The sequence below is a fragment of the Vicugna pacos genome, chromosome 14 (assembly GCF_048564905.1).
Source record: "Vicugna pacos chromosome 14, VicPac4, whole genome shotgun sequence".
NCBI classification, from domain to species: Eukaryota; Metazoa; Chordata; class Mammalia; order Artiodactyla; family Camelidae; genus Vicugna; species Vicugna pacos.
Window position 1 is genome coordinate 949,492 of NC_133000.1, and position 24,688 is coordinate 974,179.

The 24,688-nt window shown below is 44.9% G+C and overlaps 2 protein-coding genes and 1 long non-coding RNA gene across 9 annotated transcripts in view; 2 read left to right on the plus strand and 1 right to left on the minus strand.

Moving 5' to 3' along the window:
- The window catches only part of IL17D (interleukin 17D), a 31,607-nt gene extending 29,246 nt beyond the window's left edge, over window positions 1-2,361 (plus strand). For all 3 annotated transcript variants that reach the window (XM_072975970.1, XM_072975968.1, XM_072975969.1), the window contains exon 5: window positions 745-2,361. In XM_072975970.1, coding sequence (XP_072832071.1) covers window positions 745-1,063 — 319 coding nt within the window. In that variant the 3' untranslated portion in view covers window positions 1,064-2,361. The remainder of the gene's footprint in view (window positions 1-744) is intronic.
- Window positions 819-22,928, minus strand: EEF1AKMT1 (EEF1A lysine methyltransferase 1). Of its 3 annotated transcripts, none has more exons than XM_072975973.1 (6): window positions 22,850-22,928; window positions 11,169-11,331; window positions 8,186-8,268; window positions 4,287-4,570; window positions 3,241-3,411; window positions 819-957 (listed from the first exon to the last, which is right to left on the minus strand). In XM_072975973.1, the coding sequence occupies exons 2-5, from the start codon at window positions 11,319-11,321 to the stop codon at window positions 3,275-3,277; spliced, it is 657 nt and encodes a 218-aa protein (XP_072832074.1). In that variant the 5' UTR covers window positions 11,322-11,331; window positions 22,850-22,928; the 3' UTR covers window positions 819-957; window positions 3,241-3,274. The 3 variants fall into 3 exon arrangements, with proteins under 3 accessions (XP_072832074.1, XP_072832073.1, XP_072832072.1); XM_072975972.1 differs by lacking the exon at window positions 819-957 and adding an exon at window positions 2,766-3,012; XM_072975971.1 differs by lacking the exon at window positions 819-957 and having other exon boundaries at window positions 2,766-3,411.
- Window positions 6,740-11,128, plus strand: LOC140701048 (uncharacterized). 3 transcript variants are annotated; one of them, XR_012079803.1, is made up of 4 exons: window positions 6,740-7,654; window positions 8,132-8,304; window positions 8,402-8,668; window positions 8,760-11,128. It is a non-coding gene; the product is annotated as an uncharacterized lncRNA (long non-coding RNA). The 3 variants fall into 3 exon arrangements; XR_012079804.1 differs by having other exon boundaries at window positions 8,132-8,295; XR_012079802.1 differs by having other exon boundaries at window positions 8,132-8,668.
- Window positions 22,929-24,688: the final 1,760 nt, after the last annotated feature.

A 24,688-nucleotide genomic window follows, 5' to 3' on the forward strand; every position in this document is an offset into this window, starting at 1 on the left:
CTTTCAACTTGACTAAAGTCTTGGGTCCCCATTAATGTCCCCTTGGCTCTTGGCATCTGACCAGGAAATAGGGAGACCTGGGGGATCAGGAAAGCCCTCACTCCTCTGTCCCGGGCCGGCCAGTGCTTCCTGTGCACCACCCCTGCCATGTGACTCACCCCTTCACAATCCCACAGTGTACCAGGATGGGGCACATGAACCCTGAAGGACAGCCAGACACAGGGCCCCCCCTCGTAGCCTCCAGGACACACGCTTCACAGCTGCCCTTGCCTGTGGTTCCGTCAGGGGCAGTGCCGGCACCATACACGGTGTGATGCAGGAGTGGCCTGGCCTGGGGCCCGGGGACCACTGCTCTGGGGCCAGTTCCTGAGTGGCCCCCTCAGAGCTGGAGTTGTGGATTTCCAGGCAGAAAGGGTGCCTCCCCATGTTCTCGTGGGCTGTGGTCACCTCAGTGAGCAGACTGAACGTTGGTGCAGGCTCAGAGCATTTTCAGAGAATGGCCCAAGAATGGCTATGAACTGCCTTCACCATTTAAAATATAAGAAGTTAGAGCTGATCTGCTCTAGTTTGGGGTCTCGTGTGGACATGAACTGTCCAGTCCAAACTTCTCCAGCTTCGCTTCATCAGTGACCCCACCACTGACTGGTCCCAGAAGCAGAGCCTTTCAGAGGCTGTCCTTTCGCAACAGGCAACATGGTCCTGCTGCCCACAAGGCGTGGACTCACCGTGCTCTCTTCCCTGCAGGATCTCCTATGACCCTGCCAGGTACCCCAAGTACCTGCCAGAAGCCTACTGCCTGTGCCGGGGCTGCCTGACCGGGCCGTTCGGGGAGGAGGACTTCCGCTTCCGGAGCGCCCCAGTGTTCGTGCCGGCTGTCATCCTCCGGCGAACCCCGGCCTGCGCGGGGGGCCGCTCCGTGTACACTGAGGAGTACGTCACCGTCCCCGTGGGCTGCACCTGCGTCCCCGAGCAGGAGAAGGAAGCGGACAGCGTCAACTCCAGCATGGACAAGCCGGGCAGCAAGCTCCTGCTCAGCCCCAGCGACAAGCCAGGCCGGCCCTGAGGCCTCTCCACACCCCCACCCCCGAGGCTTGAGGAGACTCGGCTGTGAGAGTCAAACACTGGGCTGGGGAGCCCTTCCCCCAGCCTGCTCAGGAGGCCGATCTCCCCCTTGCTCCTGGTTTCCCTTTAGGTAGGAGCGCAGGGTGGGTGACAGCTGACGGTTCAGAAATAAACAGGTAACAGCATCGCGTAGGTGGCCCGGGGCCGCCACAGGTGACCCGTGCCCCGGCTCTGCAGGGGCTCCCAGCCCACCCTGCCCTCCCACACCGTCAGGACAGCTGCGAGGGGCCAGAGCCTCACCAGGTCCGGGACAGGCACACGCTTTTTGAAAAGTAGAACATATACCTCCTTTTTCACTCAGCTATTTTCAGTAGGGGCAGAACTATATTAGCCATTTTGAGCAGGTATATTAAAATTTTTTTACTTGGCATATAAACATTTTATAAACAGTTTTCACTTCCTCTGGCAGGAGTCTTTAGACGCACAACTAGAATCAGTTGTTAGCTGGCCTGTGGCCTGGGCCCCGGCTGACAGTAACAAAACGGACGGGGCTGAAAACGACTGGCTGGTGCCGGCTTCACAGGGGGCTCGGCTCACCCCAGCAAGGCCCCTCAGTCTCTTCGTGAGTACATCCATGGCCACAGGTGTCGGTAGTGGGGCCGGGCTGTGGTTGACAGGTGGTGGAGAAGGCACGCAGTAGAGGGTGAGAGCTGCGCCAGGCCCCAGGAAGAACCCAGCTCTGCTCAGTGTTAAGGACTTCGGGAACTAGCCAAACGTGAGGGGCAAGTGGGCTTAGGGTCTCCAGAAATCCGGGTTGGAGCCTCTCTCCCTACATACTGCAGTGTGCGCTAAACCCTTAACTCTTCTTTAGGTGAAGGTCTTTCCCTAAACACAGTCATTTATAAAAGTGAGATGTTCTTAACTCATTCTAGAATCATTAAAACACCTCTAGGTCAAGGACACGAAAGCTGTATGCCTCTCTGGACTCTGCTTTGATGGGCTCAGCTAATTTTTAAAGTAAAGAATATGCTAATTAAGACCTTTATCTTTATGGTTGAAGCTTAAACTAACAAACTGGTTTGGTCATAGGACGGTCACCTGGCAGCATCCGTGGCTATCTGCTCTGGGTTATCCTGGCTATCATGCCGGTCACCGAGAGGCCGGCTGCCCCCCTACTTACCTTGTGACGGAAGGGTCACTGAGGGAACTTTGGACTTGGCTAAATCTTGACAGAAGTTGTACATGAAAAATATCGCTGAGCAAAATTCGTATTTTACAAATAAAAAATCTGCAACTGCATCAGTAGCCGTGGACGGTTCTATAGTTTGGGAAACTACTCTGTTCAGTCTCTAGGGGAAGAAAAGTGACCCTAGTGGTGTATACCGAGAATACATTCTTGTCCCAGAAACAGGCGGTTCAGAGCAGTAACAAGTCAGTAAGTGAAAACCTGCCTTTCAGACCAGTGATTTGGGTAATTAGTTCATTTTCCAGCCACTCCACAAATACAAATAGTGTAAACATCAGCAGAGAGTGGGCTGAAGGAGAGTACACTGCACGAACAATATACCGTTTCCACTAGCTGTGCTGGGAGTTAGCTTCACTAACCTTAACTGTTAGAAGGCAGCACATTCCCCATGGGAGAAATCAGCTTTCTCTTCCCAGACCTAGACCGACAACCTTCATTTGCATTTTAATCCAAAGGGAACATTCATTCATTTAATATTTATTGAGCACATGGCCCTGTTCTGGGCACTGAGCTCCTGGGAGACAGCTGTGAACCGGACACGACCTTCATCCTCAGCTACAACTCCAAACCGCACTGCTGTCAAAGCACAGCGGGACATCTGTGGGCCACTCCACACATGCGACATGCACCCGACGCAGAGGCCAAGCTCCTGTCTAATCAGGGTCCTGGCCAGTCGCTAAGCTGCGAGTGCTTCTGCTCTCCTGCTGTGTTAAATGAGGAGTACAGATCAGATGGTTGTTAGGACCTCCCAGATCTAACTGCACGGACTCAAGCTGGCAGGAGCGTCCTGAGCTCTGAGGACGCCCTCATAAGGAAATTATAATGAAATGGTATCTTCTTTATCTTGATAATTAGGCCGGGGAGCCCCAGTCTGTGGGGGATGAAGGGGGCTTAGCTTTTCAGTCTACTAAGAAAATAAAGAGGGAACTCACATGGGTCCTTTCTGCACCGTATTACCAACTGCATTCACAATTCACGGTCCAGCCCAGAATCGTAATTCACGTAACAGCGAAACTCGTTTGCCAAGGTTCGAGTGTGTTTTGGAATAAACTTGCACATCTTCACTCCAAGAAGTTTTGCTGCCACTTCCTCCATGACGGCACCTGAAGAGAACCAGCAGATGCACCCGGGGACTGAGCCAACGGAGCAGGGAGTGGACAGAACCACGCAGCAGGAAGGGCAAGGGCGTCGTTACCTATCCCTTTTCATTTCCTCCAACAGTTTTGCAAATTACCTACTTTTTCCCCTTCTTTTTAATTTAATAATTTTCCTACCTCTGCAAAGCTGAGACACTTAGAAATTTAGAAATAAATTACATTCCATACAGTAACACAAGGGAAGCAAATACAATTACTAAAAACTAGCGTTTTCCAACTTTCTGAGTCAAGAACCCCTTTTCCAATAGTACCTAATCGTGCAAACTTGTACCAGTGTGTTCACACCAGCTTTTGGCTGACAAGTCCCATTTCTCCCGCCAGCTCTGTCCTCGCTGGGACACTGCCCTAGGGGATGCCCCAGAGCGCCTCTTCCTTGAGGCCCGCCGCACCGGAGACACGGGCTCTGAGGGGCTGGGGTGCTGGAGCGGGGCCTGGATGCCAGGCTTCCCGGAAGCAGGGAACCAGCAGTTAACGTGGCTGTCCTCAGTCAAGCGCCAGCACGTCCACCCTGCCAGAGCCAGAGTCTCCTGATAAACCTACTCGAACCCCAGCTCTGCAACCTCCGGCACCCGCTTCAACCCCCCGACTCCAGGTTTCTCTTCGAGCGCAGAGGCTGAGTCAGTTCCTGCTACTACTGCAGAGGACAGCAGGGACAAGTAACAGGCGGGCGCGCACACCGCGGGCCAGCCCTGCTGCACGAGGGTCAGGCCGCTTAGCCCCCCACAGCCCTGAAAGGCAGCTCATGTCTCACTCCCAGGCTGCAGAGCAGGAGACAGGCACAGAGAGGTCAGGGCACCTGTGTGTGGTCAGCCCGGTCCTACCTGTGCACAGCAGAATCTTGCCCTGAGTCAGGTACTTGATGGTTTCGGCTGTTTTTCTCAGACATTCCTCGGAGAGGTAGGGGGGGTCTGCTATCACGACGTCAAAGCTGTGTGCGGCAACTTTCTTGGGCAAATCCATTGGATTGCGGTAATCATAGAAGATAAACTCCTCTCCGTACACGGCAAATCTTCTGTCATATTCGAAGATGCAGACGGACGAGGCTGCCTCCCCCTGCAGCTCTCTCAGCTTCTGGTAAACACTGGGTGCGCTGACACACGCTATCCTGGAGCAAATGAACCCGCTCGTGAAAGACCGTTAGGACAGCGATGGCGTCAGACAGCCGCTTCACTGAAAAGCGGGATCCTTAGTAATCAAGAGCAGTAAATTTCGAGAGAAAACATTATACTGCCTCACTTTTAAGGGATCTGGTATTTAAAAATCAGCAACTCATAATTTTAAGGTATAAGGATGTAAAACATGTAAAACATCGGGACAAGAGCCAGGCGGCCCATTGCCCGAAGGTACTTGCTATTTTCATGTTGGTCCTTTAACATTTATTTCAAATACTTTTAGCCTCAAACTAAATATTTTTATAATATTATTAATAATATTATAATATATAATATAATGTATATATAATGTATAATAATATGTTATTTTTATAATATTCATAATGTTGAAAGAAAAACCCCAAATAACTACCTAAATAACTTTCATTTTCCAAAAAGAGATACCGACATTAGGTCTCAATGTAGACTGACTACTTTGAATTTCTGCTGCTTCTTTGTGTAAGGAAGTTAAGGAACCTGTTTCATTATAGGCAGTCTCCAGTCTGTGAATGGGCAGTGTTCCACCAGTTCACTTTGAAAACCACCTGCTAAAAACGCTAGAAGGAACTTAAATGTTGAAATCACTGAGTTGACCGTGGTACACCTATTACAGTGGAACACTTTGTAGTCAGTCCTCTCCAGGACAGTCAAGTTCGGAAGAGTGTAAACCGCGCCTCCACGGGTGTACGGATTCATGCTCACAGGTGCACCGCCACCTCTGGGAGATGGGAGAGGTGGAGGCCACAGCTTGCCTCCTGGGAGGGGGGACCTACAGACAATGGAGAAGACATTCACTCTTTTCTCAGTCTCCTCTGTCACTTTCAGATTTTTATCACATGTGTCATTCAAAATAGGACTTCAACTCTAAAACTGTGAGATGCATTTCTTAACAGAGAAGTGTTACATGCACTGGTTAGGTGCCCACACTGGGCTTAAGGCTTCTCAGCTGAAACACACATGAAGCATGTAAGGAAATCTGGTGGCACCCCGTCCGCTTCTGTGGGGACCAGAGCCCTAGGGGGAGGCGGGGCTGGGGGGCACGGGAGAGGACACAGAGCTGTGTCTTCACTCTGCTGAAAGCCAGTGGGCAGCATCCAAGGATTAGCTGCACCGTGGAAATCCCTTCTGAGAAAGACGGCCAAATAAAGGTATTTTCAGACAAACAAAATCTGAGACTGTCATCAGCAAACCTTCACTAACAAATTCCAAAGGGTGTACTTCAGGCAGAAGGAAAGTGGTCTAAGGTGCAGGGAGGAGCGGAGGCAGTGTGTGGTGACCCCGGTGGAGGCGGCACAGCCGGCCAGAGCGGGGACCTTCGGCACGTGACTCATCTCTCGGCTCAGTGTCTGTCTTCAGAACGGATAGCGCAACGGCAGCCAGCTCAGGGCTGTGCGGGACGGGCACCTGGCAAGGCCGCGGTTGGAGCTACCGGTGCTATTCCTCAGCCCTGAGGTACTGAAGGCGCCTTCCAGAAAACACAGGAAGCTGCTTCCAAAGCCCTCATGTGAGTGGAAAAGAAAATACATGTAAAAGCACCGTCACTAAGAGAAACCTAGGAAACAACTACACACAATTTAAAAAGAAAAGGACAGAAAAAAACCCTCACGACGTCCAGTTCACGGCGGCAGGCGGGAGAACACGTTTACGCAGGTGTGCCCCTTCATGGACGCTGACTAGGTAGGGCGTGAGAAATCTGTTCTGTTGTTTAAGCGTAAACCTCCAACAGCAAGAGAAGGTGAGAGGAGACAAGACAAACAGTTTCGGAAGCTGAAAAGCAAGCGCTCAGCAGACCTGGGAGCCAAGCCCAGGCCCCCTGGGCAGGGGCCTGGTTTACGTCACGGCCCCAGCGCACCCACCTGAGATATGAACAGACGGCGAGGGCCGCAGACACTCAGGGAAATCATCTAACTCGAGAGGCCGAAGTCAAGAGAAAAGGCATGCTGGAAACTATGCAGGGAGAAGAAAACTTTTTAAAAATCCTACAATTTAATGTCTTCAAAAGGATGAACAAGATACAATAATAAAGAAATATTCAGAGATCCGCCCCAAAATACAGATGATTAAATACACAATAGCAACAATAGTAAACTCAGTAGAAAGTTTAGAAAATAAAGTTGAGGAAGTTTTCCAGGAGGTAAGGTAAAAAGGACAGAAAGAAAAGTCAATCAGGCCCAACATTCAAATAATAGGAGTTCCAGAAAGAGGAACAGGAAAAACGGTGGGGAGGAAGTCAGAGAAGTTAGAACCACCGCCCCAAACAGAAGGAGCTGAGTTATGAGAACAGGCGGGCTTCTCCCCCAGCACAGCAGGTGAAGGAAAGCTCCACACCAAGACACACCTAACCCCGGGCTTTCAGAGAAAACCCAAAGCTGGTGGTGCGCAGGGCAGGAACAGGCCTCCTACGAGTGGCACTGGGTTTCTCAACAGCGTACTGAACGCGGAGGCAATGCGCCACCCACAAAACTGTCACACCAAGAAAGAGGGTAGAATAAAAGTATTTTCAGACATGGAAGGTTTTTAAAATTTCCCTTCCATGGACGCCACTGAAGGATGTACTGAAGGATGTAAACCAAGAACGGGGCTACCGGCCACAGGACGTCGGAAACAAAACAGAGGCCAAGGGAGTCCTCAGCATGGTGGTGAAGGAGAGGAAGTCTCAAGACCGGAGCCGCCGCAAACCTTTCCAGAAAACACCCAGTCCAGATGGGAACAGGGTGCAGAGCCCTGGGAGGGATTTTTTTCAAGAAGTTGAAATGTATTTGAATTCACCACTAGGAGATTTATGCCACCGGGGAGAACATGAGGGCTAATTAGTGATATGGACAGAAATACATTAAAAAATAAGAGAGTTCTTTTGTTCAGGGAAAATGAAAAACTGTACCAAAAAGAACTCAGCTGTAAAGAACATCTATGTTGTCATAATAACCCTGTTCTAACCAAAATTAGGCTGTAACGCTGTTGGGCGCAAGGGTAGGAAGCGTGCGTGTACGTGCGATGGCAGAGAATGAAAGGGAGCTAACAGTCCTCACCCTCTTGAGGTGAGAAGTTAAGCTACACTGACTACATGTGACAAAATCAAGAGGTGCCAACATAAACGTGTTACTTAGAAATACGTTGCAAATACCCAAAGAATCAACTGAAAGGGAGCTGAAAAGGGGAAAATCAACAATGGATGTGTGTCTGAACAGTCTTTTAGGACCTTCTGACTTTAAATTATTTGCATGCAAAGTTCTGATAAAAACAAACACCCAATTGACAAAGAAAACCTATATTGTTAAAACTTCAAAAAGGTTAAACAGTAAGGTTTTTCTCTTAAAGCTAACTTTAAAGTAAGAAACAGGCTAGAAAATGTTAAAATAAGGAACTGAGATAAGACATCTTACAACGAATAAACTTCTGAGCATGTCCCTAGGGGCGATATTGAAGCAATTTTTAATTCCTCAAGTTCTGCAAATCATGAACTAGAAGTTTCGTGGATTATAGTTCAGACTTGTTACCAATCATCTCTCATCTAGGAAGGACATGTGAAATATGAGTAAAAGACAAAGAGAAACAGAACTGAACCTCACCTGCCACCTTCTCCTGCAGCTGCCCTGGCCTCCTCTGCGAGCCGCCGGGCAGTCTCCTGATCATACCAGAACTGGCTCAGCTGCTGTGACAGGCAAACGAGCAAAATCACGTTAGAACTGTCAAGTATTCTTTTCTTTTAATTTATACCTATTATACCGGTGTGCATACATTAACATTTTTTTGAACTAATTTTTCTTTGAAATTATTTTAAATAGAAAGCCCAAATTAACTAATTAATGAACCTGAGGCAGTGAGTCCCAGTGGCTGCTGACACCACAAGAGAGCACATTTCTTCTGACAGAAGGGCACGCTCCCACATCCTGTAAGTTGTGCCCAAAACACCAAACCTGAACCTGACTAAGTCTCCAGGCCCAGCCGCCCACTAACAGAACCAAGAGGCAGAGGACGGCAGGCCAGCTCCAGGACGCCTAAGGGTGTCACCAGAAAGATCCAGCCTGTGCCTCCTCTCTGCGGCCTCAGGGGTAAGTTGTTCATTTTTCATCTTACTCCTTCTATTGATGGGATGGGTGATTTTCTTTAAATTTCTAGTGATTCCTAATTATCTGCTCACAGTTAAGAACTAAGGATGACTGTAATGGACTCCTCGGAGATGGAAGAGACCCGTTTTCCCAGTGTGGTGTGAGCAGGTGAGCACAGGAGTGCGCACCAGCAGCCCCCGGTCCAGGCTCGACGGTGTTCCCAGAGGCAGGACGCACATACGTATGTGGATACGCGCACGCTCTGTGTCCGCCATCCTGGCTGCAGGCTGAGTGCTGAGCTCCGACCCCCTCTGCTCAGGAGGGCTGGCGAGAGCCCCAGGGACGCGGCACGGAGGGTGCGGCCTCACCTGATTCGGGACATAGCAGCTTTCTGAGCGCTGGCTACTGAGCTGCCCTTCTGCCTCGCTCCAGCGTTGTCAGGCCACTGCGAGGGCTGTGGCTCTCTTCCAGTCATTCTCAAAAACTTAAAACCTTGCTCTTGGGCAAAGTATTGCATGAATACCGCCCTGAGGGTCCAAAGCACTGCTAGGCGGGTGAAGAAACAACAGCCCTGGCCCCGTGTCTCCCCGCCAGAGCCCCAATCCTCAGAAGCAATTTCCAGCTCTTGGCTCGGACCATTTACCCCCATACTTCTAAATATTACGCTTTAACTGCTATCTCTTGATAACTCTACTTTATGACATACCTATGATGGCAGATGAGGATTTCACTGTCTCATACACACCCTTCCTCTGCCTTTGCCTCCCCCCAGAGTTACCGCCTAGGTGCTGGTTAGTTACGGCCAAGCGCCAGCGTCCAGCGCTGAGCCAGGCACCACGCTGTGACAGCATTCCTTCTGGTGGGTGCCTCTTGCTTTTCCCAGAGTTAATAAAGGAGTGGTTGTTTCCTCCACGTGGCTCCTTTGAGCCTATCCCTGCCTCTTCCAGCATCCTGCAACTTCTGAGAGGTGGTACACGGGAGGCAAGTGTTGTGAGACTTTCCATGTCTGGAACGTTTTTATTTCATCCTCACATCTGATTGACAGCTCAGCTGGGGACAGAACTCCAGGCTGAACAAAACCCAGGCTAAACCTTGAAGGCCCTGCTCCACTTTCTTCTAGGTTCTAATAAAGCCACTGAGAAGTGCAGTGTGACTTGCAGGCCTGAGACTGCAGGTGACCCGCCTTTCTTCTGAAAGGCTGAAGGATCTGCTTTGTCACCTACATCCAGAATCTTCACAATCCTAACAGTCATGTGTCTTAGTGAGGGTCTCTGGTGCTGGGAAATTTTCTGGTATTATTCTTTGAAGATTTCCTCCCCTTTGTTTTCTGCTCTATTTTTCTGGAACTCCAATTAGTTGAATCCTATGCCTCCTGGATTTATCCTCCAGTTTTAGAATGTTTTCTTTCCTGCAATTTGTATCATTGTTTTTTTTTTTTAAATTCCTGGGAGACTTCCTTAATTTTATGAACAAAACAAACCAAAACAAAGTGTGAAAAATGTACAAATAGTTAATTCAAGTAGTGGAATTACAACTTTTGGTTTTTTGTTCATGTTTTAGTATATTTTCTACAATTATCTTAGATTGCTTTTAGAATCATAAAGAAGTACTTAGTATTTAAAACATTAAGCAGAAGGAAGAGAGAAAAAGATAGAGCATATTTACCACCCAAAGCATCAAGCTAAAGACAAAAACACAGAGAAGGGAAATAGTGAGAAAGAGGCATCTGAGGAGGTGGCACACTTAAAGAAAATGTAAAGAAACATTTTCATCAGTTTCAAACAGATGGCAAATAGAAAAATTTCATGTAACCTAAGAGATTCAAATGATACAAAATGTAAGACTGCTTATACTCACACACACACAGGCACAAGCCTGCTTCCAGTTCAAAGTGATGAAGGGAGACAGATCTATTATCAAGGGGTCGTCACAGACAGGAAATTCAAGCCTCATCTATTTCTCAACTATGTCCCTCAAAAAATTTAAATTTCTAGGTTCCAGCTTAGATTAGTTTTCCTCAACTCACTTTTTTCTCTTTTATTTTGACCATAAAAATACAATTAAAATACCTACTGTGCACCAGAAACTGTATCTTCTTAAAAACTCCCCTTCATCAGTCTTTCCTACATAGGTACATCCAGTTACCCACTACTGCAGTTCTGCCCTTTCCACAAGGATTGCTGGGCTCCATAAAAACCAGCAGATGCACCTGTGCACAGGAAGGGAGCATGGCTGCGGACAGAACGATGTGCTGCTCCCCCACCTGAGAAGTCTCCTCCTCTGATCACCAAGCAGCCCAAGGGCCAGAATTAGGAAAATCTGCATTTATACTGCCTTACAACTGGTGTCAAGGTCAGCTTTCTGTCTCAGCTCCTGAACAGGTCACTGATGTCTAAGTGACAGGTGAGACAGACTGGAACTAGGTGGGACACAGACAAACATGGACTGTGTGCAGACGGGCTCCACCCCACACTTACTGACAGACATGACATCATTTACTTACCCAGTTCTCTTCTATTACTCCGATGTTATACTTCTCAGCACCAGCGGGGTCGGCGTGCTGCCTCTGCTCAGCATAAAATTCCTGCAGAGCTGCCAGGGCATGGGACGACAGCTGGGGGACACCGTCATCTTCAGAGTCACTCATTTCACACATCTTCTGTCACCTGCAGGTAAATGAGTGTAGGTGATGTGAGTCGGTTTTCTCCTTTCCATCAAATAACAGTAGCAGGGAGGGTACAGCTCAGTGGTAGAGAGCACGCTTAGCACGCATGAGGTCCTGCACTGCACTCCCAGTACAATCACTCAAGAAACCTAATTACCCTCTCCTACAAATAAATACATAAATAAATAAATAGAACTTTATCTCATAGCAGGGATCCAAACTGGAAGTGAGTTGTATAAAGGAAACACATATTTAAAATTTCTGAGATCAAACTTCTGCAGAGATCTCCTACTGAACTACAGTTTAACAAATGCAGGCTTTTTCTGTAACGTACTCAGTTTTTACAAGGAGGTTTTCACATTTCTATGATTCCTTGCAGAAGGAAAACCTTCCCATAAATATCTAAAGACGTGCTGCTTTCTGCCGGTACCCACCGTGGCCACGTGCAGATGATTCAGTGGGTTCTCTGAATCGCATCTGTTTACGTGTGAATGGCATGTTAGCAACCTACGCTCATGGGTGTTATTGATGGACAGGTGGGGTATCGATCAAAAGAAGTATAGGTAGAAAGAGAGATGAAAAGAAAGAGGGAGGAAAGGAGAAAGGGAAGAAGAAAGTAAAACAGGGAGGGAGGCAAGAAAGGCGTCTCGTAGGACCTGACGGCCAGGCCCAGTTACTTCCCGGGTGCACCCAGGCAGCCAAGTGTGAGGTTTTACGGGCCCGCCCTCCGGACAGACAGGTCTGCCCTAAACCACCGACAGCTGCAAACTGAGGGGCTTCCCCAGACCATCCTCACACCCGGCAATTTGCCAGAAAGCCCGCAGAACTCACGGAAAGCAATCACACGCACAGTTCATCACAGGGAAAGGATACAAAGCAGAACCAGCCGCCTGTCAGAGCGCCCCACCGGCACCTCCCGGGGCCGCGCACCAGACGCCCGGGGCCGCGCTGCGGTGGACGTTTCACCGAGGCTTCATTAAGCGGTGTGACCGAGTTACTGTCCGCCCGGTCAGAGTCAGCCCCCAGCTCCCCTGTCCCTGAGGCTGGGCTGACCAGGCCTGAGGGCCATCCATGAATAACAAAGACATTCCTGTCACTTGGGCAAGTCCAAGTGTTTGCAGGTCGCCTCCCCAGGGCATGGCAAAGGCCAGACCTCTCTTTCGGTGAGGTCGGAGGCACCAAACAAAAGAAAACTTGCCAGTCACTATAAAGTAAAATCACCGACCAATATCCCACGTGACCATGGAAGCAAAAATCCTTTATATTAACAAACCAAATCAAACTATATATAAAAGGATAATAAAAAATAATAAAAAGGATAACACATTTTGACCAAGTGTGGTCTATCTCAGGAATACAGGGGTCAGGTATCAAAGAAACACCAGAGCTGGATGGTAAAGCCATGAAAACAGACTTTATTTGGGAATTCTGTGACAGGGGACAAGACTTACTACAGACCTGGGCTCAACTCCAAACACAGCCTGGACAAGAGGGAACGTGCGGCTAAGGGGCCGGCAGGCAGAAACTCTGTAAGGAAGTGTCAGGGTGAGGGGGATTCTGGCTAACTGACCCAACAGGGTCCTTTGCTGGAGACAGGCCAGGAGCAGTCTCCTTTTGGAAATTAATCTGACAATCCAGACATAAAACTATTCCTACTTTCTGACCCAATTCTCATTCCTAAGATTTTTATTTTGAAATATTTACAGATTCACAGGAAGCTGCAAAAACAGTACAGAGTAGTCCACGCACGGACTGCCTTCTCCCAGTAGTAATGTCTTAGGTATTTTACAAAACCGGAAGATGCTGTTGGTACCGCCCCCGCCCCCTCGATCACTCTCAGCGTTCACCCGTTCCCCGGGCACTCACTTGTGTGTATCCTGTTTTAGTGCCATCCCGTGTAGATGTGTGTGACCACCACCAACAGAGGACAGACAAGATCCTACTCCTCTCTGCCCCCATTCCTAACTCCTGGAGAGCACTAATCTCTTCTCCATTTCAATAATTGTATTACTTCAAGAATGCCGTATGAGTGGAACCATGTGTTACATAACCTTCTTTGATTGGCTTTTTTCACTCAGCATAATTCCCTTGTGATTCTCCCAGGTTGTGCTTACAGCAGTTGACTCCTTTTAACTGCCAAGCGGTAATCCACGGTGTGGGCACACTGTGACCATCCACTCATTAAAACACACGTGGATTATTACCGATTTTAGAGTACTAGATAGCACTGTTGGGAACATTTATGTATATGTTTTTGTACAGCCACAAATTTTCATTTCTGGGACAAAATGCCCAGCAGTAGGATGCTTGACTGTATGCTAACAGTATGTCTGAGAATATCAAAATGATTTATTTCATACAGTTGAATTATAAAAGATGGTCTCATCAAATCAAGAACTGAATTCCTGAAATAGGAGGTTCACTGTGGCCAGAGAGGCTGCAGTTCTCTTTGTAATCATGTAGATTATTTTAGAAATACTTAAATAAACTTCAATTTTTAAAATAACTTTATTGTGATATAATTAAATTACCTTACAATTTGTCCATTTAAAATATATCATTCAGGGCACCCAGCTAGCTCAGTCGGTAGAGCATGAGACTCTTAAAATGTATCATTCAGTAACTTTTAGTATATTCAGAGTTCTTCAATCATGACCATCCTACAATGTTAGAACATTCTCATAGCCCTCAGGAGAAACCCCATGCCCTTTAGCAGTCGGTCCCGTCCCCACCACACTCGGCCCTGGGCCAACACTAACCTACTTCCTGTCTCTATGTATTTGGTTATTCTGCAGGTTTCATACCAACAGAAGCACAACACATGTGGTCTCTGTGAGTGGTTTTATGTTTAGTTTTTTAAGAACTGCCAATCATCCTCCAATGTGGCCATACCCTTTGACATTTCCACCGGCTTCTCTGCATCTTCACCAGGATTTGGTATTTGTTATTTTCCCCTTCAAGGGGTGGGTGATGCCACCTTGTTATAGTTTCATTTCATGTCCTAGAGATGCTGAACCCTCCATGTGCTTATCTGCCATCCATACAGACTCTATGGTGAGATGTCTGTTCATGTCTTTGTGTCACAGTCTAACTGGATTTTGGTTTTTTAACTGCAGTGTTTTGAGAGTTCTTTTGTGTGGGTTTTTTTTTTTTTCTTTTAGAGCTTAAATGATACTGCTTTCCAGCCCAACACTGCACTCAAAATTGCAATACCGACGCTGCACTATCTCCCCACTGCAGTGAGAGGGTGGACAACTAGGATTTCCACGTCCGTAACCAATTTCAGAGGGGATTAAAACCCTGCCTGCTCTGAAACAGTCTGGATGCCAGTTCTCTGTCAGACGTGTAGCTTGCAAATGTTTTCTCCAGTCTGTAGCTTGTTTTTTTCATCCTCCTCATGGGTTTTTGCGGAGTGAAAGCTTTTAATTTTGGTTAAATCAAATATATCAAAAAACTTTTTTTAAAGAATCTCGTTTTTTGGTGCCAAGTCTGATAAAGATTTGCCGAGCCCTAAGTCCCAAAGAATTTCTATGTATAACTTTATCTAGAAGTCCCATAGTTTTACATTCAAGCCTATGATTCATTTTGAAATAACTGATTTTCAGGTAACGTGTGAGTTTTAGGTCAGGTTTTGCGGGGGGAGGGGATCATCTGTGGATATACAACTGCTCTACACCATTTGTTGGAAGGATATTTTAAAAACTGCTTTTTCATTTTGTCAAAAATCAGCTGGGCATATTCATCTGGGTCTATTTCTGGGTTCTCTACTCTTTCCAACTGACCTACATGTCTGTCTCTGACAGTACCATGCCGACTTGATTATTTTTACTATAGCTATACATAAATTCTTAAAACCAGGGAGCATGATTCTTCCTGTTAATTCTTCTTTAAAATTATTTTAGATGGCCTAGACCCTTTGTCTTTCCATACGGATTCTAGAATAAGCTTGCCTATAGCTACAAAAAAATCTGTTGGGAATTTGATAGAAATAGGGTTAAATCTATATATAAATTTAGGGAGAATTAACATCTTTACTATGTTAAGTCTTCTAATTCATAAAAAGTGGTACATTTATTTATTTAGTTCTTTGATTTACTTCATTAGCCTTTAAAAACTTTTAGCACACAGATTCTGTACATATTGTTAGATTTATACTAAACATTTCTTTTCAGAAGAGTGAGTGTAAATTGTTTTCGATTTTTAGTCTTAATATGTTAAATGTTAGTATAGAAATACCACTGATTTTTATGTTCTGATCTATTCTGTAACAATGAGGAACTCACTCAGATTAGCTCTAGAAGTGGTTTTTTTTTTTTTAATGGATTCCTTTGGATTTTCTACTTAGAAAAGCATGTCTATAAATAGGGATAGTTTTACTTCTTCCTTTCCAATCTGGATGCCCTTTCTTTCTTTTTCTTGCCTTTCTGAATTGGCTAGGACTTCTAGTACTGGTACACAAGAGTGGTGACAGCAGACATCCTGGGCTTGCCTGAGATCTCAAGGGGGAAAGCATTCATTCAGTCTCTTACCATTAAGAATGATGTTGGCTGTAGGTTTTTTGTACATGCTCTTTACTGAGAAAGTTTATTTGTAGTTTGCCGAGTTTTATCATGAACAGGTGTTGAATTTTCAAATGTTTTTTCCACATCAATTAATATGATCATGTGCTGCTTCTTTAGCCTATTGATATGATGAAGTACAATGATTTTCTAACGTTGAACCAGTCTTGAATTCCTAGACTAAGACCAACTTGATTATTGCTATAGACTGTGTCCCCCGGCCCAAATTCACGTCAAAAACGCATTCCCAATGTGATGGTATCTGGAGGCAGGGCCTTTGGAAGGCGATTAGCTCATGAGGGTTCCACCCTCATCAATGGTGTTAGTTCCCCTACAAATGAGACTGCCGTGTGAGGTGACCGCGAGAAGACGGTTGTCTACAAAGCAGGCTCTCACCAGTCAGAATGTGCCAGCACCCTGATCTTGGAATTATTAGCCTCCAGAACTGTGAGAAATAAATTTCTGTTAAGTCTGATATTTTGTTTTAGCAGCCTGAGCAGACTAAGCCCCTAAGGCCTGGAGATTTCTTTTATGGGAAGTCATTAACTATAAATTCAACTTCTTTAGTAATAGTTACAGGACTATTCACATTATTTGTTTCATTTTGGATGGGTTTTGATAGTTTGTTGCTTTTGAGGAATTGGTCCATTTCATCCAAGTTGTTAAATTTATGTGCCTAATGTTTGTAGCATTTCCTTATTGTATTTTCTTTAGGATATGTAGTGATATCCCATTTCATTCCTAATATTAGTAATTTGTGCCTTATCTCTTTTTCTTAGTCTTACTAGAGGTTTGTCAATTTTATTGATCCCTCTGAAGAATCAGCTTTTTGCTTAACTGACTTTCTCTACTTTTTAAATTTTCAATTTCATTGATTTCTGCTTTCTTTCCTTCCTTCTTTCTTTGCATATATTTTGCTCTTCTTTTTCTACTTTTTTGCAGTGGGAATTTAGAACACTGATCTGAAAACTTTCTCAGTTTAATAACTGAGAAATTAAAAAATACACTGAATGAAAATGGAAAAAAAATCAAGTTTTGTGGAGTGTTGTTGCACTACAGATTTATCTTTCAGCAACATCCAACAAAATTGGATATTTCTTAATCATTTTCATTAAGTTCAATGTATTTTTAAATTTCTCCTGAGAACTTCTCTTTGGCCTATATATTACTTAGTAATATGTTTCCCAAGTGTTTGTAGATTTTGTTATCTCTTTCCTAGTTGCATATAATTTCAATTCTTTTTAAAAGTTTTGAACTTTTTGTTATGGCTCAGATAGGGTCTTCCTTGGAGAATGTTCCATGGGTGCTTGAAAAGAATGTGCATTTTGCTGTTGAGTAGCATGTTCTGTAAATGCAAACAGAGCCTCTGGTGGATGGTGTTACGTTCTCCTATATACCTGCCGGCTTCCTATCAAACAGTTCAGTCAGTCAAGAAAAATTAAAGCCCCCTGCTGTAACGGTGGATTTGTCTATTTCTCCCTTCACTGTTACCAGGTTTTGCTTTGTGCTTCACATACTTAAAAACTGTTTTTGTTCGGTGCTTTCACATTCAGAGCTGCTATGTGCTCTTGATGCGTTATTCCTTTTTACCTTAGGTCTCTCCCTTGTTGCTGCTGACATTCTTGGCTCTGAACTCTATCTGGTATTAATAAAACTACTCTTCCTTTTTTTCTTGATTAATGTTTGCATAGTGTATATATATTTCCCTTCTTTGACTTTCAACCTAGGTAGATTGTCATATTTGAAGTTCGTTCCCTGTGGACAGCATATAGTTGATTATTTTTAAAAATCCACTCTGCTGACCTCTTTTAATTGGTGTGTTTAGACTACATTTAATGTTATTCTTGCTATATAAGTGAAGTCTGCCATTTTATTATATGCTTTATTAACTTTTTTCATTCCTGTTTGTTTTCTGCCTTCCTGTACATTACTTGAACATTTTTTAGAATTCCATTTATACCAAAAGATAAATGAACAAAAGACTTAAATAGGCACTTTACGAAAGATAAAAGTCAAAAGTCATATGAAGTGTTCAACCTTATTAGTTTATCAGAGAATGCAAATTATGATCATAATGAAATACTACTATACATCTACCAGACTGACTAAAATTAAAAAGACTAGTAATAGCAAATATTTTGGGGGATGTGGAGATTCTTGGATCTTTGTTTTCATCAAATTTGGAAACATTTTGGCCATTGTTTCTCAAATAACTTTCTGCTGTCCTTCTCTCTCTGGGATCCCAAACGTACGTATATTAGGTAGCTTGAAATTATTCCAAAGCTCACTGATGCTCTGTTCATTAAAACAACAACAACAATGTTTTTCTTTGTATTTCATTTGTGATAGTTTCTATTTCTAGTCTTCAAGTTTGCTATTTTTTCTTCTTTATTGTCTAATCTGCTGTTAATCCCATCTAGTGTAATTTTAATTTCAGATTTTTCAGTTTTTAATCTCTAGAAGTTTGATTTTATCTAAATGAAGTTCAGAAACAACAAGATAAAAGCAAGTTAATGAAAAACAGAAGATTAAAGGCAGTGGTTGCCTCTGGGAGTGAGGAATAGGCTTGTGGAGGAACAAACATAATTTTTAAAATGTTTATTACGTATCTGCAGGGACTTGATTCTGTCAGTAAAAAGTGCCTGAAATGGCTTCCAGACAGCTTGATGCCCACTAGAGTGTTAAGATTCTTCAAAGAACTTGGAATAAATCTCACAGAACAACTCATCTATTCTTCTTTCCATATTTTTCACACTGTACAATGATCCCCATTAAGTTACAAAATCAATATAGGACACATCAACATTCCTTTAAAAATATATTAAAAAAAAGCATCACAGTATATGGCTTATAGTAGAAGTATTGCTTTGTGAAATGTTTTAGCATAAACATACATGTGTGTACTGGGTCATGTATCATAATACAAAACTTACTATATAGGCTGTAGTTTTAAATGGTTGAAATTTTCCACTGTAAACCATCTGTAATTTGTGTACACTTCCACCTCAAGATACAGATGTTCCATCTAATACTTCATTGGATTAGATAATTTAAACAACTCTTAAAGCAGGTATTTGATGAAAAACTTTATACTGACTGAGAAAAAGCATTTCTGCTGTTAATTAGACATTCAGAAAAATAGTACAATACAGGATTAAGAGCATGGACTCCGGAGCCAAATTACCTAGGTTTAAATCATGGCTTTGCCACTTACTAACTGCAGTTTTGAACAAGTATTTAAAGTCTCTATGCCTCAATTTTCTCATCTATAAAATGGAGATAATAAATATTAATACCTACTTAATAGGGTTATTGTGAGTTAGATGGGTTAATATTTATAAAGTGCTTAATAGTCCTTGGCACACAGGAGGAACACAAATATTACCCACCATTCCTCTTTGAAGTTGCAGTTATCACTAATAATATGGTATCCGTGGTAACCACTAAATAAAGACATTTCAAAACCTTCATATGACTGTCTACTTTACAAAAAGCAAATTGGCAGAAGAGCGGATGAGTGAAACTGGACCATAGGAAATCAACCACTTAAAGGGAATAATATGAAGTGTGACAGGAAACTTGACCAGCACTTGATGAGCACAGTGAATGCTGCCTGCAGAGAGCAGGACTGGCTTTGACTATGCCACATACATCACATTCAGACGTAAGATGCACATTTTTTCCCTCAAAACAATTGACTTTAAAATGAGTGTAAGTTTAATTGTCAGCAGATTTTCTTAAGATTTGATGAAATACAATTATCACTATATCAACTGTAGGCAAAATGCAGATGTAGCAAATCCATCATTTTACATACTCAAAGTGGTCAGAGAGCTGAGGCTGTTCTGGAGATCAACGACATCAAGCTGGTATCCAGGGAAATGACTGGTGAAAGAGTGCGTACAAAAGTCATCACAAGAGTCTGGGAGGACTGCCTCCAAACCCAGATAATGGTACCGGCACAATCTGTCTGATGTAACTATTTTGGATGCTAGAGATACAGTCTATTTAAAGGCTTGCAACTCCCGGAGGAAGACTTAAAATGTGGTTAATTCCAGTCAGTTTGGGCACCTACCTAGGCAGCAATCACCCATCCCCCACTCCTCATTCCCCCGTCAGAAAGCTGTGCACAGGTCCCCGTTTTCTGCTCGAGGATTAATTTATACAGCTAACTGTGTGAGGGCATAGAGAGGTCAATACCACTGAAAGAGTTCAATATTATTCACAGCTCCTCTAGAAATGAGAGGCACAGCACACCATGAAAGTCCACACAAAACTTGTTTCACACAGAGGGAAGGAAGAAAGGAGGGAGGGGGCGGGGAGAGGACTTGGACAGCACTTTTACTGCTAAGACAGTGGGCAGGAAGGGAAAATACACATCCCATGATGCGTGGCTGGGAGGTCTGTGATGTGACTTTCATGTGCCCATGATGGCTAACTTGCAGGGAAGATATAAGCAACTCTGGCCATTAGTATGGCCCTATAATTAATCAATGCCAAGTAGACAAACATAAAATCTAAGAACACACAACGGCTCCAGGAGCAGCTTGTATGCGGAAGTAACTCTGAGAGGACTTAAAGGGCCAGCACCTTTTCCCATGCTTTCTCTTCTCCCCCTTTTGGGACCCAGAGATATAAGGACTAGACCATTATAAAAAGCAACCAAATACTCGGAAGAATTTAGGTCACCATGAATGCCCAGGAAACAGTGCAGGCTCAAAAAAGACATGAGAAAAACTTGCTTCCTCAGGCTGATCCTTAGCACAATAACAGCCTACCTACAACACCACCTCCACCCCAGCAAATCCTGGGGAAGGGGGAGAATCTGATTTCCAGCATTTTCAACAACAGCAAAAAATCACAAAGCATAAAAAGAGAAAGGAAATTATGGTCCATTCAAAGGAAAAAAGTAAACAGAAACCATCCCCGCAAAAGACCAGATGGCAATCCCACTAGACAAAGACTTTAAAAGAACTGTCCTAAGAATGCAAAAGAACTAAAAGATGTGGAGAAAGTTAAGGCGATGTGAAAACAAAATGGAAACATCAACAGAGATGGGGTGCACCTTAGACCAATATACTCATTGTGGGAGTCCCAGAAGAGAAAAAAGGGCAGATTATTAGTGTGTGCACAAGCTGAGCTGAGAAAGACATAACACACAGCAAATTCATCTGCAACGTATGAAGAGGCTTCATTTTGGCGTATTATTTCAGGACTGAGAATCAGGCAACTGTTCAAATTCCGTGTCTCCTGTGAGAGTTGAAGTGTACAACCAGTTCATAATCCAAGCTGCATCACAATACTGCCTAGAAGAACTGAAGGGCAAAACAAAGTATATGTGTGTGTGTCCATATACATTCGTATACACAAATGTATGTATATATGTGTGTCCTTCATGTAGACAGGAATATCTGAATTTTTATTTATTAATACTAAACTTTTTCCACAGCTGCATTTGTGGAGAAAGGCTTTTAATTTGCAGCTTGAAATCTGTCAGCTAATCACTTAGAAAACATGAAAATCATTTTAAAAAAGCTGACTTTTAAGTTCAAAACAAAGAATTCCAAAGAGCAGTTTAAGATAACTGTCTAGTAGCATGGCTGTAAAATGCAATTAAATTTCAATCTATATTTCAGTATGAATTTGGCCCGATAATAGAAGTTTATTTTAAAGCTGATGATCATTTGATAATCATTTACTGAGGTACTACCTTGCACTAGCACTATTCGTGGTGATGGGAAACAAAGTTTCTGTCCTCTAGGCGCTTACATTCTGGTGAGGCAGACAGAAAATAGTTTGATATATTTTGGATAATGGTTAAGAGAAGTTCAATGGAGACATGTGGGAAGTGTAGGGGCTGCAACTTTAGCAACCAGACACTTTCCTACATTGTTAGAGTTCACAAGAGCATCACTTGTTAAGTGGGAAAAACTGAAATCTGTTTATGTAATAAACATCACTAAAGATCAAATTAAATGAATTTAGTTTTAACATACTAATCTTTTAAACTTAAGTCACTATCATATCGTTAGCACAATTTAAAATTTTCCTAAGCGGGCTTGTGAAACCGCTGTTGAGACTTTTCAGTCCAGGAAGCTGGGAAGAGCTCTGCCGTGTTACTATGAAACTGATGCTGGGCTTTGTGTGGCTCCTACTCCAGGTCAGCGGGCCTCTCCAGAGAGTGCCGCCGGCATCTAACGGCGGGAGGCCAGAGATGCTGGTCAACTCCCCTGCAACTTAGAGAACAAACCACCATCTGGCCCAAAAGGTCAACAGCGCTGGGGTTGCGACCCTGCTCTAGACAGACAGACATGACCGTGGAGAGCCCTCGACGGGAGAGGCGGTGCCCAGCTCCACGAGGCCTGAAACGAGAGCACGTGCGGGCAGGAGAGCCCCAGCGGAAGGAAGGGAGCGGGGGGGGGCACCGCACGGGGAGCAGCAGGAGCGCAGGGCGGCGCGCGGGGGAGCGGGCGCAGCAGGCTGCCGACGGGCGAGCAGCTCTTCGCGAACGTCATCCAGCGCGCAGAAGCTAACGCGGGATTCCAATCGCATCTGGAAGCTATCAAATTCTACTTCCACGTATCAGATTTACCGCAAGACCCTCCCGCCCCGTCTACAAACGCACGCAGCGCCGCAAGCTCCGGCCGCGGCGCCGGGCGGAGAGCCTTCCCGAGCCCCCGCGCCCCGTGAGCCGGGGGGCCGCGCCGGGGCCGAGCCCGCCCCCCGGCACGGAGCGCCCGCCTCACTCGGGGCCTTCCCCCCGCCTCCCGACGCTCCACCTGTCCGGGGGCTTTAACAACGAACCAACCCTGAGGTGAAGCCGCGCGGTGAGTGCGGGTGCACACGCGCCCGCCGCGCCTCAGCTCCCTCCCGGCCCGACCCGCGGTCCACACCGCCGCCCACCGCGCTGGGAAAGCGGACAGGGCGCACGGCAGAGCCCAAGCCGCCCAGGTTACTCACCGCCTCCAGCCGCTCGCGCCCGCGCGTGCGCTCACCGCCGGGCCGGAAGCGCGGGCAGGAACGCCGGGCCGGGGACGCGTGCGCAGTAGCACCGCCGCGCCGGAGCGTGGGCGGGGCTGCAGCCGCGCGTGCGCACGCCGCCCAGTCGGCGCTTCCGGGAGGAGGTGGGTCTCGCACCACCTCTGGCACCGCGTGGCGTCGGGGCCGCACGAGCTCCGCAGGTGCCCCCGAGGACGGCGGTAATAAAAGATAGTTACGGTTTTGACTAGATTCACTTAAGGTTAAAGCGTATAGCAGGGGGTCTGCTACTCTGCACTTGAGAATACGTTTCACGAACATTAATCGAGTCTCTATTTGTCCAGTCTACTCAGTCTAATCCAGAAACTCAAACGTTAAATTGAGGCTTTATATAACCGATAGCATGAGAAAAAACCCTTCTAAGCCCGGCGCTGTTTCCCCCCCTGTGACTCGCCTTCCGTGGCTAATGCAAGCCCAGGGTTTGCGTTAAGAGAGGTCAGATCAGGCTGAGCAGAAGATGCAGACAGGTGTCTCCCTGCTGGAACAAGACGAGCTCCTGATGCGGCAGATAATCTAATTACGAGCAACAACACTCCCTATGAAAATGACTCCAACTGTAGGATGCTGTTTGGTCAGCTCTTAGTCCTTCAGAGCCCGCAGCGTCCAGGGCACTCATCGGTGGGCTCGAAACACCTAGCACAGGACCCGGCACGTCACAGGCACTCACTGAGCAAGGTTTCCCTGCACCTCGGCAGTCACAGATCGCGAGTGGCATATTTTCCATTCCTCAAGGATGACAATTATGTTCTGACCTGCTTTCCTTCATTTCTTTACCAATTTAATAATCTTGGTAAACTTAAATTCTGCTAAGTAGCTTTAAATCCTTTCTGGTATAAGGTGAGGATACAATTTTTTTTAATGTTTACAAACTTTTTTTAACGGTACTTTTGAAAGTACCGTAATTTCTATTTTAAATACTGTTTCCAGGCTTATAGCAGCAACCCTCGATTTATTTTCTCTTTGATTGCTTTGAACTGATGACAAGTCCACTAAGCCATATATTCCAAACCAGGTGCAACTTCGCAAAGGCACAGGAGAGAGAATATATAAAACAAGCCAAAAGAAATCAACAGGCTCAAGAAACAATTAGTAACCAACTTTTATGGCAGTATATTTTTTACAGAGGTAGTGTTCCATACATAGGAAACTGCCTTGGCTTACTTAACAGAAAGGTTTGTTAAAGCTAATTATTTTTGGTTTGAAACAGATCTTTTTAAGCCTTTAAAGTTTCAATGGCTTTCATAGCATGTGAGACACAACAGTTTCCAGCATGTAATGTGTATTACTATGTTATTTTTATAATTAAAGGAACCATAATTGTCGGGAAGTTCAAATAGTTACACCTCCACCAACAGTGCTGATTGCTCAGACATAGTAATGAAAATTCCCCTGGTGAAACATTTGCATTGTAATTTAATAGTTTTAGCTAATCATAAAAAATTTAAAATATTAAGAGACAATTTTATTATCACTGAAGGGGAAACTACTTGTCAAGTAAACCAGACTTGAAAGATACTTTCAAATCAACATCAATTTAGAAACTATTCCCTTTTGTGTATTCAGAGGTGATTTCCATTCATCTTTTTACTCTTCAGAAATAGTGCATAAAAGAAATGGCGATTACTCTGGAAAGATCTCTGAAGATAAAATTGGAGCTAGACTCAGTTTTCCTTTTTTAAAAATAACCAGTAATTACTTATAATTGCAAGAAAACAGATTCAGGTTTTTCTTCCATTCTCTGAGTGCTTTGTGATCAAATTA